The sequence below is a fragment of the Crotalus tigris genome, unplaced genomic scaffold (genome assembly GCF_016545835.1).
Source record: "Crotalus tigris isolate CLP2741 ecotype Arizona unplaced genomic scaffold, ASM1654583v1 scf7180000024291.2576520, whole genome shotgun sequence".
In the NCBI taxonomy this organism is placed as follows: Eukaryota; Metazoa; Chordata; class Lepidosauria; order Squamata; family Viperidae; genus Crotalus; species Crotalus tigris.
Genome location: NW_024100464.1, coordinates 556355 through 575905, shown reverse-complemented (window position 1 = coordinate 575905; position 19551 = coordinate 556355). Strand labels below are relative to the sequence as shown.

General features: G+C 37.6%; 1 protein-coding gene across 1 annotated transcript in view; it reads right to left on the bottom strand.

The window, feature by feature from the left end:
- Positions 1-13352: 13352 nt before the first annotated feature.
- DCAF5 (DDB1 and CUL4 associated factor 5) overlaps positions 13353-19551 on the bottom strand; it is a 42058-nt gene continuing 35859 nt past the window's right edge. The window contains exon 9 of the mRNA XM_039323987.1: positions 13353-17598. Within this exon, the coding sequence (XP_039179921.1) occupies positions 15811-17598 (1788 nt within the window). The 3' untranslated portion in view covers positions 13353-15810. The remainder of the gene's footprint in view (positions 17599-19551) is intronic.

Sequence of the window (19551 nt, the reverse complement as noted above, 5' to 3'; positions counted from 1 at the left end):
AGAGTTATGACTTATAAAACTGAAGACTTATTGTATGTAATAAAGACATTATACCTTTTTCACAGCATGCAGTTCTAGCCTCACCTTGGGATAAACTGTGGAAAATATATATCATGAAGTAGTTAACTGTCTCATACTTTGTAAAGCCTGTTAAGGGATATCACCAGCTTTATAAGCATGTGGCCTTTTAGCCGTGTATGGCTAATTACTGCCATGATTTTTGAAATGTGTGAACATGACAGAAAAATGGAAGAATATAACCATCCTATGCATGCTGACAGTTGGAATGTGTAGGCATCATAAGAGGAACAAGGAAATTAACTTTGCTTCTCTCTCTAGGCCTTCTCATCACCTCCCTCACAGAGAAGTACAGCTGCCACAAAGACCTTGCTCCGCCTCTGAGATTTATTTTGAGTCTTCACATTTTTTTAATTGGGAGCATCTATCTGTAGACAGAGGAGATGCTATATCAATACAAATGCTTCATATTTGGAAAATGACAAGACTGGGAAATAGGGTAGTAAACATGCCATGTCTCATTTGCAATTGATGCATATAAACAGTGCATCTGTTAGAACATCTGGAAAAGGTTCATGTTATTAGTCAGTCACAAAATTATCTACAAGTCATAGACCAACAGTTTAGTATCAGGCATACCAATATATTTGGCCCAGAGTCATATGTTTAAGATGGGCAGCCATCTGAAAGAAAAGGGAAAAGGGTGGATACCCAAGACAGTCTAAAATGGATGTGGTCATTTCTGAATAGGCAGCTCCCAGGGTGACGAAGGTAAAGAAGAATAGGAGAGTTGTTTTTTCCCTTTGATCCTTACTGTGCTTTATCAGAGAAGCTTTGTACAACCCACTTACATCTGTCTTCAAGAGAACCAAAAAGAATCTAACATAATCTCAAAAAGAAGCCTGTTATATGAGCACAATGAAATTTTCTCTGTTGCCTTTTTCCTTTATGTATGCTTGCTATAGACTGATAAAACCTACGTGTTCTCTGCTGAACTATAATAAATTCTGACCTTGTCTTTTGATGGAAAAGGGGGAAAGAATAAAGCTTTTGTACGGTTATAATGTTTCAGTCATTTCAGGCAGGACCTACAAGCAAAATGATGCAGAGCTCTTCTTTCCTGTTCCAGGCAGCCAGGGGGGGCATTGAGCATTATATTGGGGTCAGGAGGGATTGTGAGGCAGTGGTGGGAGAAGATTAGAGGGGTTTTCTGGTTTTCCTACTTTATAACTTTATTCTCAGACATGATAGTATCCCTCTTTGCAGTGGTGGGATTCAGCCAGTTCGCACCACTTCGGCAGAACCAGTAGCTAATTTTTTGCTGCCCAGACCCAGAATGGACTTCCAGAAGGGGCATCCACATGGAGAACTACTTGTTCACGTATTTGAATCCCACCATTGCCTTTTGGTTTCTTAGAAGCTCTGATTTGCTGTAGTGGCTTCATAATTCAACAGATGAAATTACTATTTCAGTATTGTGGCAAAGATGTTGGATCAAGTAAACTAAATGCAAAATCTGATTGGCCATGGGAACTGATTGCATGACTGTGGACATGCCACATTCTTGGAACATACTCTACTATATTTCTTTCTGCTAACCTTAGATGGTAAATTTTTTTAGTACTGAGCATGCTTGCTCATTTGTTTGTTTGATTGATTTTGTATCGTTCCTTTTAGATCTCAGAGTGAGCATACATCGCATTCCCTTTGATAGTTTTCCTATTAGGCTGGCAGATAATTGGCCCAAAGTCATCCTTAAGCACCCATGGTTGAGGATGATTTGAAATTGGATCATCATGCCTAACCCTAATTGCTTCAAGTTTGTTTCCCCTGAGATTTCCTCTTGATTTTATATCCATACAAACCTTGCGATTCCTATAAATGTGCAGGCACTTCCCTCTCCTACTGTAAATAGATGCTGCTGGGTCAGCTGCACAGGACCTTATGCTTGGAGAATTGAGCATGCTCTTGGTGTATATAAAAAGGGAATTCCTATATTTTCTGCAGCAGCTTACAAATACTTAATTGACTCTAACACTCTTTGCAATCAATCAGATCACAGCTAAGGTGCTTTTAGCTCAGGACATTGTGCAGTATGCTGATGCACGTACAGTATGAGTGTAACGATCCTTCAGGGATTCATATCAGCAGAAGGAAACCAGATACACTCCCAAAGTATTGTCTCTTCCCCTCAAACCTAAAATAATTTGATTTCTGATTCTACTTTTCTCATTGGATGCACTTTCCTCTTAGTGACACTTTAATGTATGATACAACATATTAAAACCCTGCAGTGGAGCTTCTGAATAATGACCGCATTTACTACAGTTTCCGGGAATGAGAAAAAAATAAATAAATTTTGCTCTGCTAGCTGTAAAATACATCTAGTCCAGGTTTAAATCTCACCATCTGTTTAAAAAAACATCAAATGTGTAATCCTAGTCCTAGGGTAGAGGACTCAGATAATTAGGAAGGTTATTTCTACCATGTCCTTCAATGGACGTAACGAAGTCTAATGCCAAGGGGCTTCAGAAGGAGAAGCGATTTTTAATTAAACCACAGTAGATGAAGAGCCACAAAATTATTTTGGAATGAGACCTATTTAAAGTATTATACCATTGCTATGGCAACAGTGCTCAGGAGATAGAAAGATACATAGGCTAATGAGCGTTTGAGGAAACTTCCATTTGATTGTTCTGAACAATTACTTTTGCCATACTTTTTACACAAAAGGTCAAGAAGCTATAGTAAAAAGTACTGTGGGTCAATCTGTCCCATATTTAAGCGTACACAAAGCAATGCAGTTCTGGGAACAAAAGAGGGAGTGTATCCATTTCTGGGGTCTAGGCTAAAAGTAAAAAATGAGCCAGCCAAAAAAAGAGAGAAAATCAACTATAATTTGACTTCAGTTTCTGATTAGTGATCATCAATTTCAGTGGCTGTTCTGGACTCTATTGGCTCATGTGGCTTTGGGCCTTTTCCCCACTTGCCTCTAAAAGTGGGATGAGCATGCCCCGCAGCCAATTTTTTCTGTCAGTTCCTCATGACATTGTCTTTTATCTCCTTTCCAACACATCCTGAGGCAATTTTAAATCATCCTTAGCTATTCTGTGGTAGTTATTTTTCTGTTATGCTGACAGCAGTCCAAGATAACTTTCAGATGAATACCACATGCTTCAATAGCCTGTCATTGAGGAAGTCAAGTGACCCCAGAAGGTGGAATCCACCTATTGGCTACTTTAGCCTAGTATGGATAGACCTCCCTCTGGTCCTTGGACATTGTCCTTTGGCTTGAGCACTGTAGGTGTGTAGTACTCTGTCTCTATGATCTCCAATTCTGGGGATTAGTTGACTTATAGGATTGGAGACCTGGCTGGGAGACCTGCCAGATGAAAAAGGAAAGTTGACTCTGCTATCAGCTGTCTCATCCGATGGATCAGCTGACTTACAGAATTGAAGACATGATGGCTATGAAAATGCCTCCATTTATTATGTCTGTGGAGATTCTCAGTCATCCAGGTCATGATTGTCCAAAAGGTGCTTTTTCAGATGGACTTTCTTGTTTTTCTTTGAAGACATTTCACTTCTCATCCAAGAAGCTTCTTTTTTTTAAAAAAAATTTTTTTTATTAAGTTGTAAAGTAAAATACAAAATACAAAGCAAATAGTTGGACACAATGGGGAGGAAAAAGGGAGAAGAGAGTGAGGGAAGGGGAGGTAAAAGAAAAAAAAAGAGATTGACTTCCGACTTCTCCTGTTGCAGTAGAATAAAGCATTAACGTCGAGCCTCAACTTTTTATTTTTTCACAGTAGTAAAAACTAGCCATTTTTCTAATAACAAATCAGTCTAATCAGTGAAACCCAGAATCAAAGTTTCATTTTTTTCCACCTGAAGCACAATGTCCAGAAATGGTCTCCATGTAGAAACAAAGGTACCTGTATGCTTTTCTTTAATCAAAACAGTCAATTTAGCCATCTCTGCCAGCTCCATCAACTTCTGTAGCCATTCCTCCATAGTGGGAATTGAAATGTCTTTCCATTTTTGTGCACATACTAGTCTTGCTGCCGTCAATATATACATAGTGCAAATGTGTTTGGAGCCTTCTTGGTTGCAGGGACACAGGGCAGAAAACATCCTGCAGCCAAGAAGGCTCCACACACATTTGCACTACTTAGGTGATTCTGGGGACACAGGCAACCCTCCAAATGGCTCCAGTGACTCTCTAAAAGAATGCAAATGACCAGCTGTCTGCAAGGAATATAAATCCTTCTATTCCCCACCATCTAGTCCAGCGGTTCTCAACCTGTGGGTCGCGACCCCATTTGGGGTCGAACGACCATTTTACGGGGGTCGCCCAACAACGCAGTCCGCCATTCCCCCCCCCCTTTTCCTTAGCTGTGCTACTCCCTTTTATTCTATTGGCTTTTGAAAGCCAATAGAATAGACTCTCTTGAATAGAGTCTAATTCTATTGGCTTTCAAAAGCCAATAGGAATTGTCCAGGCTGTCTCTGCCCGGCTGAGCCCGCCAAAAGTCCCATTCTGCAAACGGTGCTGCAAGTTGTCTGCAGCGAAGGCGAGCTGTCTGGAAGCTTCCACCCCTCCCTGCTGAGCAACTACTAAAAATGTAAGTAAAAGAGGGCCAGGGGTGGGAGGTGGGAGGCCGGTGAGTGCAGGGAGGGTTGCTGGCGCGCATGGGGCCCGGCGGGTGCCTTACCTCCTTTGGGCTGGGCCAGCTGGTGGCCCAGCCGGTGGTTGGCCTGCTCCGTCTCTGCTGCTTGCCAGCTACAACTTGGCTGGTGCAGGAGGCGGCACCACGCATGCGCAGCGCTCCCGGGCAGGGAAAGTCCTCGACTTACGACCGGTTGGGTAGTTCTCGACTTACGACCGGTTGGGGGTTGCGGCATTAAAAAGGTTGAGAACCACTGATCTAGTCAGAGTTGAAGAAGCTACTTTCAGGATATTCAGAAAGAATTACTGCCAAGTAGGAAAGACTCCAGGATTAGAGTAAAACGCATTTAAAATTCTTTCATTTTTATAATGCAATAGTTGTAACAGCTCATTGTTTGTATGTGACTATATTATCATATCATCTCAAGCTAAAATAATGCATTTATAGGTTCTTTTGAAAACACATTTTTCTTTGTTTTTTTTCCTTATTAAGCCATCATGGCTGAATATACATCGCGTTGGATCATAATATGGCTTCTTGTGGTCCAATCACAATGAGCCAGCAGTGTGCTGGAGCTGCCAAAAAAGCCAGCACAGTGCTGGGCTGCATTAACAGAGGGATAGAATCAAGATCACATGAAGTGTTAATATCACTTTATAACGCCTTGGTAAGGCGGATACTGCATCCAGCTTTGGTCGCTACAATGTGACAAAGATGTTGAGGCTCTAGAAAGAGTGTAGAGAAGAGCAACAAAGATGATTAGGGGACTGGAGGTTAAAACATAAGGAACGGTTGCTGGAATTGGGTATGTCTACTTTAATGAAAAGAAGGACTAGGGTTGACATGATAGCAGTGCTCCAATATCTCACGGGTTGCCACAAAGAAGAGAGAGTCAAGCTATTCTCCAAAGCACCTGAAAGCAGAACAAGAAGCAATGGATGGAAACTAATCAAGGAGGGAAACAACCTAGAACTAAAGAGAAATTTCCTGACAGTTGAAACAATTAATCAGTGGAACAACTTGCCCCCAGAAGTTCTGAATGCTCCAACACTGGAGTTTTTACAAAGAGATTGGACAACATTTGTCTGAAATGGTATAGGGTTTCCTGCTTGAGCAGGGGTTGGACTAGAAGACCTTTAAGGTCCCTTCCAACTCTGTTATTCTGTTTATTCAACTAATTATCGTTAAAACAAATTATACCTTAACATAATGTATGAACCCACAGTCAAAGCCAGATGTTGCAGAACAAAGATAAAAGGCAGCTTTTTTCATTCTCTCTCTCTCTCCCCCTTCTTAATTCTTTGAACTTGAAAGAGAAATGAAGTACAGTGCAGCCTTGATCAAAGAGGAAACTGATACTCAAGAAGTCAATACCTTACCGCTAAAGTTGTTTTACAATGCTGCATTAAATTGATCTTTCGCGCCTTAACCAGAAACTAATGGGATACCAGTTGCATATCCAAATGTCAACATGTTTATTTAGAGGCACCATAATTCAGTTCAATTTAGCTGATTCAATGTGTTCAGAAATGAAAATTTAAGACTGCTTAAAGTTGCAGCTTAAAGATAGGTAACTGTAATTAACTAATGTTAATTATTCTACCCATAACAAAAAGCCCTTAAGTTTTTACCCATGGAAAGTCACCTGTTCATTTATATTTTTCCTGTGCCTGACAGGAAATACATAAAGTAGCAAGTTCTGTTTGTGCAAGAAAACACAGCCAGGCTGTGTTTCCAGATCTTAGAGAAAGATAGTTTTTTAGTTTACTGTCGGGTGTCAAGAGTCCAAACTTGGATCTTCTACACAAGCCCATATCTGCTCTTGTCCAAAGGACCTGCACTTTTGATTGAAATCTTCTATTTCTAATTACTATTCTATTTCTTCTTACTATTTCCAGATTCATTGCTACTATTCTAGAATCATTCTACACACACACACACACACACACACACACACACAATTCTCAAATTTGAATTAAATGTTCAATTCTCTCTTTAAAGCACAAAAGAGCAACAACAACTATAGCTCAGGTTGCTATAAAGAGCTTATTCTTTTCTTGTTGGCGATATTTTAATTCCCTGGGGATAAAGCCATATCAGCAGCTTACCACAGCTGTGGTAATCATTTACACAATGTTTGCTTAAGAATTTTTACACTTTAAGCACACAGTACATGGTGAGTTTATCCATGTTGGCAATTTCATTTCCCAAGGATGTTTAGACTGGGGTCAGAGAAATGGAAACACTTTAAAACTAAAGCTTCATTCACACATCATGCAAAACTTGAAACTTTGAATTATGGGTTGTTGAGTAATTCTTATTTCCGATATTCAAGCATTTCAATCCTTAACCCATAGGTTACAAATTGCAATGGCTGACATTAAACAAATAAAACCTATCACATTATGGTTACAGTGATATGCGAACCTATTCATATTTTCCATACTTGATTTATCCTGAATTAATTTATCACCCCTTAATATGAATAATAATGCGCCCAACTTACCTCAGGGTAAATGATACCAGTTAACCATGAAAAGATTTATTTCCAGTAGCTGAATTTGCAACAGTATAACTCTAGCAGTTATATGAAACAATGTCTCTTAAGCCAGAATAATAGTCCTTTTATAGGTTATAAGATTTTTTTTTACTGTGGGCACAACGGCACACATCAAAAATGAAATTTAGTTGCCCGCTCTCAAAGTGAAACACATACATGACACAAACCTAAACATACTATGAACAACATATGTATAGACCTACATCTCTACATATACGTAGCAAATAAATATTAAATATATAAAGATATATGCACTAAACTGAGAGAATAATTGTTTGTTGATATGTGTGAAATTGGCAGAGATAGAAATTCCTTCTGTCTTTTGGGAAAATGAGGTTTCCCCCAATTTTTGTCCTACAGACATGTTGGATTACAGCTCTTATCATCCCTTGCCAATATGGCCAATCCCTGATGAATTAGATTCTTTTTTTATGTGATATAATATGTCTTAACCTTCCTCCCCATTTCTCCTCAGCAAACTATGCCTCTAGATCAGTGGTTCTCAAACTGTGGGTCGGGACCCCATTTGGGGTCGAACGACCATTTCACGGGGGTTGCCAAACAACACAGTCCGCCATTTCCCCCCCCCCCTTTTCCTTAGCTGTGCTACTCCCTTTTATTCTATTGGCTTTTGAAAGCCAATAGAATAGACTCTCTTGAATAGAGTCTAATTCTATTGGCTTTCAAAAGCCAATAGGAATTGTCCAGGCTGTCTCTGCCCTGCTGAGCCCGCCCAAAGTCCCATTCTGCAAACAGTGCTGCACCAGTTGAGTAGTCCTCGACTTACGACCAGTTGGGGGTCGCGGCATTAAAAAGGTTGAGAACCACTGCTCTAGATATTACTTTTAGAGACTAAAATTTTATTCCTGCTGAGAAGTTTCCTGACACTTTCTGGCTCTTTATTACTTTGATTGGGATGCACACAACTGGGGAAGGTCCAGAAGCACCATCTGTCCAGGAGAGGTCTTCCCTCTTAAGCCAAGATGCTCCTTTCCCCTGTAAATAGCAGAGGGAAAGCTGAATTGCTGGCTTCAACCTTACATTCAATACTTTTATGCATTCTTTAATGAAGAGCAAATGTTTCTTCTTTGTAGTCGTGGTTTTATACATTGTCAACTTTCCATCAAGTCTGCACAGAAGCAAACTCTCTGTGTAGAATCAATCCATAGCAGTTGCCTTGTCAAGACAAAGAGCAGCCATTCAGGTTAAATAACATTTAACTGTGAAAAGCAACAACAATAAAACCCCGCAGAAATTATACCCCTTTTAATTTAAAACATCTCTGTTGGAGAACACTCAGGAAATGACAATTTGTATTGTTGTATTATTCGGCTATATGCCTGCTTTGCTACACTTTCAAGGAGATCACTTTCCCAAATCTTAATCAGGCAAGGCTGTTTTAATGTACAAGAAGCTATTGGAGATGAGAACTACAATTGATAAGTGTGCCTATAGTAGGAGATACTCCTTTTGTAGTTTTAAGTGAGTTTTCCAACTATTATTATCAATAAATTGTTATTATCTAGTTATCTAATTATCCACTAGATCGCGTGATGTATTGGAACTTTTCCCCCATTGCCAGCAATGGGATGGGTGCAGTTTTGTCATGATGCGTCCAGCCCGTGGGCCGGCAGTTTGACACCCCTGAACTAGATCATCTTGTTTTATTTTCTTAAGCAAAGTTCTGTATACTACTTGTTACCTCACAGTTTATTTTTTTGTATTTTATAATAAGTAAATAGATACAAGAGACAGTGAAATATTTTCTTTTCAGCAGTTTCCTGTTCTGAATAGATTTGATTAAAGGAAGATTTATTAGTGTATCTAGGAAAGGGCCTATAGGGATAAATTAGATTGATGTAAAAATTACAAACCTTGCAACTTTGCTTTCCTTGTTAGTGTAATTAAACTTCACAGTGAAAGTTTACAAATCCCACATGGATGCCAATTGTGCCTATTTCTTTTGTTAGCATAGTGATGGATTTTCTAGTTAACTGGAGTCTGATTTGGTTCGCTAAAAATTTAATGAGCTACATCTTAAAAGGTAGCTGTTGATGTATCTGGTATGTCTGAATGAAAGTTTATGCAAGTATTTATCCAGTTAACCATACATAATTTTCTTTTGTGCTAACATTTACCCTGAAAGACTCCAGTTAGTGGGATATTGTGATTGTTTTTGAATTGCTGTTAAGAAATAATGTCTGCTTTCTTTTAAATAAATGTTTGTAAAAAAAAGGCTGCAACTGATTCTGGCATGGAACAATCCCAAGGCATCGCAATGCTACCTACACTTATTTAAAGTTAAGTTCCCATAAACTCAGTAGGACCTATTCTGAGTAACCATGGCAATATTGCAAAAGACCAGAACAATGGCTGCCTCCCAAATTGTTAAAAAAAAGCACATACAATCCAAATATGTTTAATAGGCACCCTCTTTCTTGCATATTCCATGACTCCTTTTGGGCACTACTCAGGAATTTTCATTAAAAGTCACTCCAGTATTTACTCTATACTTAAGATGAATTTTAGCAACAGGAGCATCTGGCAGATATGATCCACTTAGGCACTACTGGGTTATTTCAAAGCAATTGAACAATTGAAATAAGTGAATGTCTCTCAGAGGGAACGAAATGTATGTTTTATTAAGAACTAATGTAGTACAGATTTTCTCAATTATTATCTTTCAGACATGTTGGGATTTTTACTCCCAGAATTCCTAATTAATATGTTAGTCTCAGGTTCAGAAATTGTGTCCTAGTGAAAAGATCTGCTTGGTTTCTACTCAATTCCAGCCATTTTTATACACTGAAAATATACTTTACTTGGGGTAGGGGAAAAGGAGTAGTGAAACAAGCCAAATGAAGCATTAGTCACCAGTTTTAGTATAGAAACATAAGCTGGTAATTAAGAAAATTGTGGATTTAATTTAGATTAAATTCAATGAGCAATAGATGGTATGAAAAGTCTGATATTTCAAATACTTGCTTCCTTTTTACGCACATCTAAAGTAACAAGTACTGTAATGATAAATAATAATTGGAAATTAATATTTGATGCTTGAGCTGCAGGTTTCAAAGAAGGCCTTTTGTTTCATATTTTATTTTTTAGAAATGTTTCTGTATACTATCCACCTTATGAAGATCAGTTCCAATCTTTGGGTGTCTCATGCCAAGCATCGCTTAGTGAGCTGTATCTAAATTTCCACCAGGTGGTTGGATTTATGTGCTAGTGATATAAATTCTTGTGAATTCTATATTCCTTCTGTTGATCTAAAACAAGTTATTATGAAAGATATTATTCAAAATGCTTTGGGAATTATACAGAAATCTGATAGCCTGCCTATGTGATATTAATAGGCCAGCTTTCCAAACACAGAAGATCTGGCTATATAATCAGTAATATAAAAGGATGCAGCATTCTTGAACTCTGCAAGGTGTTTTAAACAAGCTATAAGCTCTTCCACATGCATCAGTTCATCCCACAATACACTTATTACTTATGCTGACAATCTTTGCAAGAGCATCAGGTCAGGAATTCACACACCACCACATAATCCCAGCCAAAGTATCTAGTAAAGTTGTGTTTTCAAAAATTAAGTTGTTTCTTAGGAAGTCTTTCACATCTCTTCATTTCAAAAAGCTAATAATTGGTAAGACATCCTTGAGTTCTGCAGAGTGGATAAACATTATCAGCTGCCAGTCTTGGCATAGATGTTCCAACGTGTTTGGGGTAGAGAGACGGGGAGGGGGAGATTTATTTACAGCTCTTAAAAAATGATAAAAGATACTGATTTTCGATATAAGATGTCTAAACAAATCTCTTTCCCAGCTGTTGGCCAATTAAACTACATCTGGATATCTTGCATCCTCTGTGATTGGCCCAAGAAATGTCATGATTAGCTCCAGGTTGCTGCTGTTTTTAAATTAGGACTGTGTTGCAGTTCAGATTCAGTTCTTAGCTGTCATGCAATCCTTGGGGAAAAGCAAAGCTGTTTTAAGGAGTTGCAGACAACTCATTAGCTTATGTCCTTGCTTACTGTCAAGTGCCTCTTCGGAATCAAATCTGAGTCATTATCCAAACCTACTATTCATTATGAATGTGTTCCTAAATCACATTTCTTCTGCTGAACTTGTGGGACCCATATAGCTGTCTTCTCTTAATAGATAAAATACACTTCATAGTTTACTGCTGCTGAGATTTCATGGGGCATGATGATTTGTTTTTAAAGACCATCATATAGTCAGAAGATCAAGTTTCCAGAGGCATATGATGAAATTGTATTTGCAAGAATAAAACCTAAATTCCTGTTGCCATAAAACTGAATGATTTCCACCTTTTAATATGATTATAGTTGTAATTGATTAGGCAGTTGGGCATATTCTGAATGATTTTGCTATCATATTTTAGATTCTGCTATATTTTTTTAGAATCTGCTAAAACATAGACTTCAGATAATATTGTCAAATGTATAGCTAATCCTTATTATTTTTTTTTTTTAGAACAAATGCATATATATCTTCTCCATGTCAATCTTCCATTCTTTTAAGGCTACAATTCATGAAATATGCTATAGTTATGGAAAGGTCCACTTTATCAATATCTTGTGATCCAGGAACATAAAATAACAAGAGTCCCCTTGTAACAAGAATCTTAAATGCTTTTCAACTAAAGTCAATGGGACCCAAATTCTGCCTTTAGGAGCAGGGAAATATAAATCAAACAATCCTTGATTTCTTGTAGTCAATATAACTTATTTAAATGTCCAAAGCCACAATTTGGTTTCTTGGCAGTAGAAATGGTGTAAAAAGAAAATGATCATATTGGTAGTTCTCTTGAAGGTTGAGGAGCTGGTCCAATTTTTCAAATCCTCAACCCAAATTCTATAAAAAAAAAAAACAGCAGTTGATGGCCTGAAAATATCCTGTTGATTTAGTGCAGGGCTGTCAAACTCGCAATGTCACGTAATGTGTTGCGATGTACCGCGACTTTTTTTCCATTGCCGGCAATGGGGTGGGTGTGGTTTCACCATGATGCATCCGGCCTGCGGGCCGGCAGTTTGACACCCCTGATTGTGGATCTAAACTGGTTTCAAACCAGCAACAAGACACTGTTTAATGTGACATTCAAATATTGCTGCATCAATGTCAGTTCAAAAACTGAATACGTGCAGCTTGTTTAAAGCTGCACGGAATTAAAACTTCTGTTTATCTACCAGTTTAAGGTTTATTTAGGTTGATATACTCAAAGATCTTTTGATGTGCACTGTAAAAGTCAATTAAATTTCATGAGTAGTTTGGATTTTTCCATTAGTCTTTCACACCATTTCTGCAATATATATAGTTGGCTATCAAAAGTATTTTCTTCTGGTTCCAGATTAAATACGCAACATTGCAGGAATTACTTTGGCAGTTTATATGTAGTTTTCTTTAGATACAGGTTATCATGTGATCTGATTCAAGTTTTATGACTATTTTACTACAAATTGTAAAATGAGTCACTGTGATCATTAAGCAAATCACATGGTAACTTAGTGATCCATAAAGTCCTTAAGTGAATCCAGTGTATCCAATGGGCTTCTTTTGCTATTTTCTGCAGGAAGAGAAAAGTCACAAATCTTGGTCGTATGAAAAATGGCTAATCTCTGCTGTCCTAGAGAATTACTACTCAATGAATGTCAAAGCGAGAAGGGGAGAAATTATGCGTCAAGATCGAATAAGCCCAAATTCTCAGAATGTGACAGTTTGTATCATGCAATTTATGCTATCAAGAGGATAACCTAGCTTGTAATTTTACTGATTTGAAATTTAGTATCAAACTATTTACTAATGCTATCAAATAACAGGGTGGTTGCTTTTTCAAATGAAATATCAAATTTCACCATTCTTGCATTTCTAAAAAGGGGAGAAATTCCCTATTTGTACATTGTTAAACACAATTTATTGTTTTACTAATAAATATACTTGAGCTAGAGTATATTCTCTATACCTTTTGTACTTCAGGGGTTTTGGCTGAACAACTGTCTATTGTAGGAGTACCTAAGAAGACCAAATTCATTACCCTTGGAAAGAGGTACGTTGCACAAAATGTTAAACATCAGTCAAGGGTTTGCAGAAGCATTTCCTTTTTAATTCATTTTCAAAAGTCCAACAATTTAGCATTTTTATTCTCGTTCTTAGCACAGTAACTTCAATACACACATGGAATATTTGGCATCTCATTTTATTCTGGTAACGACCCTTGGCTGATGTCCATAGCAATGATCCAGCAATCTAGAATGTTCCCAGAAGTGGGCGGGGTAAGTAGAATAAAGCGTATAGCACCAATCTACTCATGGAAACTTCCCTTCTGGTCACTAGACTCCCCATTTCTCTTAATTTTAAAAATATTTTTATTACAAAATAAATTGAAAAAAGCATGTTGTAATTCAAAGTGTCAGCCAAAGAACAGCAGCTTTATTTCCAGGAATGCTTCTGTTCCTCCTCCCCACCCCTACTCCACAAGGCCTATAGGCAGGCTTTGAAAAGGTGAGAATGATGAGTGCTTGGATGCCATATTTCGTTTGTAAGTGTGACCGCTATGCCAAAAGAAAAAAACACAGACTAAATTTAGTAGACAGCCTTTTAGATAGGGTGGCTGGGATCAGTCTAATCTGTTGTTTTCTCATAAGCAAATAAAGTTATTAAATTTATATTTATTAAAGGTATGTGTTATGGTTGCTATGTCTACCACAGGGCAGAGCTGTTTTTTTTTTAGTATAGGTATAGTTCTGTCATGCTGGTCATTTTGGGAGAACCTTCACAAAAGGCTTTCCAAATTCCACATATGCTTGTGTCTCCAAAATTTGGCTACCTCTGATCTTTGCGAATAAGAAATTAGTTATTTTCACTTCAGCAGTTGTCTTAGTCTAGCATAATCTAGTAGAACACTATATTTCCTGTGTATCATACTGGGCCTTGCAATTCTATGCAGGCTTCTGTGCAAGTAAATTGAGGTGAACTTGGTGGGACTTGCAAGAAGTAAAGATGAGTAAAAGTGGGTGATTGTTTTGCCTTTTGAGGGGGGGGGGTGGAATAAAGACATGACTAATAGCTCTGAATCAGTTAATGGGTTTGGTGCCTTAAAAAAATGACACAGGTATCTTTTCCAAAATAGTTGAATATATTCAAAGATATGAACAAATATAAATGCAATAGATGTATAAATATAGGGCACCTGGAAATAGGCTTCATACTGAAATTAATCCCACCTTTCTATCTTTTGCAAGAAGCAATGGGTAACAGGGCAAATACCTATTTTGGAAGGAACAGTTTCAGACTGAAAAGGCTGGTACCCTTCCATAAGTGAACTGCACATCCCAACAGTAATGTGGAAAATAAACAACTGCCTTCCACTCATCTGATTATGATTATATCAGCCAGCATAATTAAGTAGGCAAGTAACATGTAAAAGCCAACTGACAAAGAAAATGATTTAATTGGTGTCCCAGAAGAATTTACCAGACCTCTTCCCTTCAATATACAACTATTATAAAAATATATCCACTCTAGGTTTACTATAAAACACAAAGATAGCCCATACAGACAAAAATATTTGTTTAATTTGAAATCATACATCAATCTGCACTGTGTGTAATATAGTGCAAGACTGTAAAACAAGGGTGCCTCAAGTCAGGCAACTGTTCTGAATAAGATCAGTTCGTTTTTTTAAAAAAACTTAAGGAAAAAAAAATCAAATCTCAAGAATCAGTTCAAATTCTGTTAAGTACACCATTATGCATCTTTCTCCTCCTCTGAAATGACTAACCATCTTCTCTAGACTCTGCTGTTAATATCACAGAGATAAAAGTTATTTTGTAATTAGAACATAGTCTGGGAAGGTCAAAAATTGCAATGGCTCCTTCAGGATCATACTGTAACAAATTTCAATTGGAAGTGAATCTACTTCTCAATCCATTCAACATGGTTACTGTTATTACTATATAATGGGAGAAAGTTAGTTTGAGAGAAAAAAAAAGAAAGATCATTATGGATGCTACCTTAACAGTCTCTAATTCAAACAAAACCTCTTATATGAATAATGGATTACAAGTTCATAACAGCTGTTGATGTTACTTCACATACATAAACCATGAGGTTGCTTCCAAACTAACCTCTTTAAAAAGATTTCAGAAGTGTGAGAGATTTTAAAGGCTACTTCCAAATTTGTCTGTTTTCTTAAACAGAAACCATGCTCCAAAAAGCATCATTTGTAGGATGTTATTTGCCTATCATTCAGCTCGGACAAAAAAAAAAAAAAATCCCCACAGTATTAACACGCTAAGAATTATATTTTTAGAATAAAATGTACAATAGCTACTTTAAGTAGCTGGCTGAACAAACACCACACATCACACAAGAAAAAGTCAACTGTCTGAATCAGTGTTTACTTGAGCAAAACCTTGTAAGGGTACACTATACTCAGTCTTATTTTAAAGAAGTTGATTAGATTTTTATACAACATAGCCCCTGTCAATTTAAAACAGACCCACTGAAGAATGGAATGAAGAGTTGGAAATGCAGCATTTCAGAACCAGACTGTGTGTGTTTTCAACTTCTTTTCTGAGGAAGACCTCTCAGAATCTGTGTCTTCAAACTCTGCTCTGTGCCTTTTCTGTCGTCCGTGGTTTTGTGAGCCATCACTGTCTGCGGGATGCAATTCAGCAACCTCCTCTTTCATGCTCATGCTGTGACTGGAAGAGTCTGTTGCGGATAGGCAGCACTCCTTGTGCAAGGATGTGCATGTCTGCACAAAGCTGCTGCCTTTATCGACATTTAAGTGTAATTGTTTTCCTTGACCCAGAACCTCTTGCTCTCCAAAATTCTGTCCATTATTAAGATAAGGAGAATGAGAGTGTATATGGCCATTATTGTAGTTTGTACAGGAATTGTCAGTGTTCCTATCCTCACTGTCATCTGTTTGGTTTCTAGATAAATTTCCAGATGCATTACCATTGGCAGGAGTAGAAAATGAATCCTTAGAAACAGCCAGTGAGTTGTGGCTGGATGTTGTTTGACAATTCTGGTTATTTTTCTGTTCCACAAATCCTGCAGGTTGGTTGCATGACTCCTCAATGCAATTAACTCTTTCTTTACAAATGGCTTTTCCGTTCAGCTTCTTAGCTTCAAAAGAATGCTCTATAGATCCACTACTCCCAGAATCTTGGGCTAGGGTTTCCTGGTTTTCCATCTGTCGTTGATTATCACATTCATGTTCTTGAACATTTATAGAACTTTCTGCTGGGTTACAATCCTTGAAAATGTCTTTGTTGCAGCTTTCAGCAGCAGAAGAATCTTGACTGCTAAGAGCTTTTCTACTAGTTCCTGGTCTTCCTTCACTTTCTCCACCTCCACATGAAGATTCACCATCTTTATTAGCTGCGTAGGACATGTAAGAATAATGAAGCCAACGAAAAGCTTTATAGATCTTCCTATCTACTGATTCACTCTCTGAGCAAGGAAAAATCTTCTCTTTACGGACTTCGGTGTTTCCAGCACTTCTTTCAGGTGACGAAGGTGGAGAGGCAGAGAGATCATCCACTTTGATTTGGGGATAATCATAAAGGTCTTCACCTATATAAGTACTTGTGTTTCCTGCATTTGCATTAGTCCTTTCTTCCTTTTGTGGCTTTTGTCTTTGTCTACGTCTCTGAGCATTGCGCTGCCTGGTTAAGGCACGTCTCTCATTCAGTTCCTCGTCATCTTCTGTGCTGCTGCTACTGCTGGAGCTGCTTGAATCATTCTCTTCAGGACTAGGCGACCTTGGTCTTGGGAAAAGATCAGCATCCAGCTCAGTCTCACAGGTGTTTTCATCAGAATCAGACTCATTGGAAAGGGCTAGGAGGCGTTTGTCCTGATATCTCCTAAGTGCAGATAAGCGTTGCTGACGAGACACTGCAGTTTCTCTGGGTGATGGAGATTCCGTGGATCTCAAAGTTCCCAAGTTATAGGCAGGTTCATCAGATTCTTCGGTCATATGAGGTGGGGAGTGACGTAGAGAAGTAGAGGACTCAGATTCACTATAGCCAGAGCGTTCACTTACTCCAGCATGAAGCTGCAGGATAGTACTTTCACTGAGGTCACTGTCAGAGTCAGAACTCCACCCCTCTATTTCTCGGCGGACCAAGGAATCAAAGAAGGCCATCATGCGTGGGTCCTCTTGTACTGACTGATTGGCATAATCATGAGACAGGCCACTGCCACTGTTCAATACAAGATTAATGTACTCCTCGTGTGTATAGAGACAACGTGAATCATCTTCAATTTTACCATCAAGATCCCCCGTACAACCAGGTTGTCGATAAGGACTCCAAATCTATAAACAAAAAGAAAAAGTCACTTTATATCCTTACCACACATAACATCAAGACATTAAAAAAAATTAAATAAGCAACTTGTATATTTATATCATAACGATTTTAAAGCATTTGTATTTTAATTTAATTTTCATTCCATTCTATAGGTGCATTGAGATAAAATATTTTTCCCTACCTGAACTGGAGGATTCACAACTCATAAAAATGCCCTAAACTAGAAAAGAAACATCAGACTGCAGTGCTCTATTTTTATGCAATAAGTGTCTACTGGTGGGACTGGGTGGGGGTGGGAAAAGAAAGTGCAGAAGGAATGGCTAAAAATGCCTAGCTGCGTTCTGTGTAAAAATCTAGGCACAAACCAAGATACTGGTTTCCCAGGAAACTAGCATTACTTGGATGAAGAAATATGCCATTGTGCTTTATGAGATAACATATAATACTTCATTTAGCAATTGCAGACATTCCTATATTATAAAATGAAAAATATTATTAGCTGACAAATGTATTGGGCACTTCTTCAGCTCCAAGGAGGAGAAAATTTACTATGGTAACTGTGCAACTATTACTTTCATAGCTATTCTAAAATAAAACCTTTATTCTATAACTTTATATCCTTCCTTCCTTACATTTTATTTTGTTACAGTAATCCTAACTCACAAAACCTTCTTTAAAAATCTTAATTCAGGAAGTAGAATTTTGTACAATAAATGAATTACTTAGAATTATTAAGTTACATTTGATGTAGAACTTAGATTTTGAGATTGTTAATCAGAAATAAAATCTAACATAGCATCTCCATTATGAATGAAATCCTCAAATAACTTTTACATGCTAGAAGCAGTAAAATTGCTGCAAGTATTTATAATTAGAACTAATGTGGTACACATTAGATAATCCCCACTGTAAAGCAGAGATAGATAGCCTATCTCTATAGTTATCTCCATAGAAACAAAGGTCTATGGGTATTTTGATTCTCATTAAAATATACATCAGCAATACTTTTTCCTTCTATGCAATTGACAAATTGCCATTGGCATCAACATTCAGTTCAACACTGCCCTCCTGCTGTCAGCCTTTTACAGATTTAACCAGTTTTTCTTAACAGATGAAATTCCTCAGCAATATTGGTCTCCAAGAAAAGTTCTCTATGGTCTTCTCTGCTGTTTGCTGCGCACTCCATTTTGTTTCAAGGCTCTTCTGAAAAGATTGTCTTTCACTGACAATGTTTGTTTTACAAAAATCCTTCCATCAAGCCAAACCAAATTTACTATTCGAAGTCACACAGGGCAGGAACTTAACTTTGTTTTCTTTCACATTAGATTGAAACAAACCTACAATAATATGCTGTCTAAAAAGAAACATAAGCACTAGATAGATTTGCTCAGGGAGAAATTATTACAATTGTGAAAAGTCCTGGGGTAAATTAGATTTAGCTATCTCTCTCCCCTCCTCCCCCCATCTCAGGTCTTTAATTTCTTTACTTTAATATTTCTTACTCCTTTTCTGTGATCTTCATAATACTACAATACTCACTGGAAAAGTAAAAGATAAGAAGTGGGATATATATGTAACATTAAAAAAAATCCAGAAGGTGGGAGATTCATCTTTGGACTTTAGGTGATGGAGAAGTTATAAAAGAGTAGGCCGCACTTCCCTGTGTTAAACTAGATTGGTATAGAAATTTGAGAGCCACTAGTAGTTGGGTTATTTTGTCTTAAAAATGACAATAAAGTTTTTATTATTATAGTGTTTCTTTCACACGTTTGATTGGTTTATAAATCAGAAACATAGCTATGTTTCATCAGATATATGCTGGGAACCTAAAGAAATTCCCTTTTCAAAATAATTATCTAACAGATTGAGAACAGCCCCCAAATAGTGATAGGCTGCAACAAAAGCAGTAGGTGAGGGTTTTTTTGCGCACTAGTTTTTAACTTTTTTGTAACATGGAC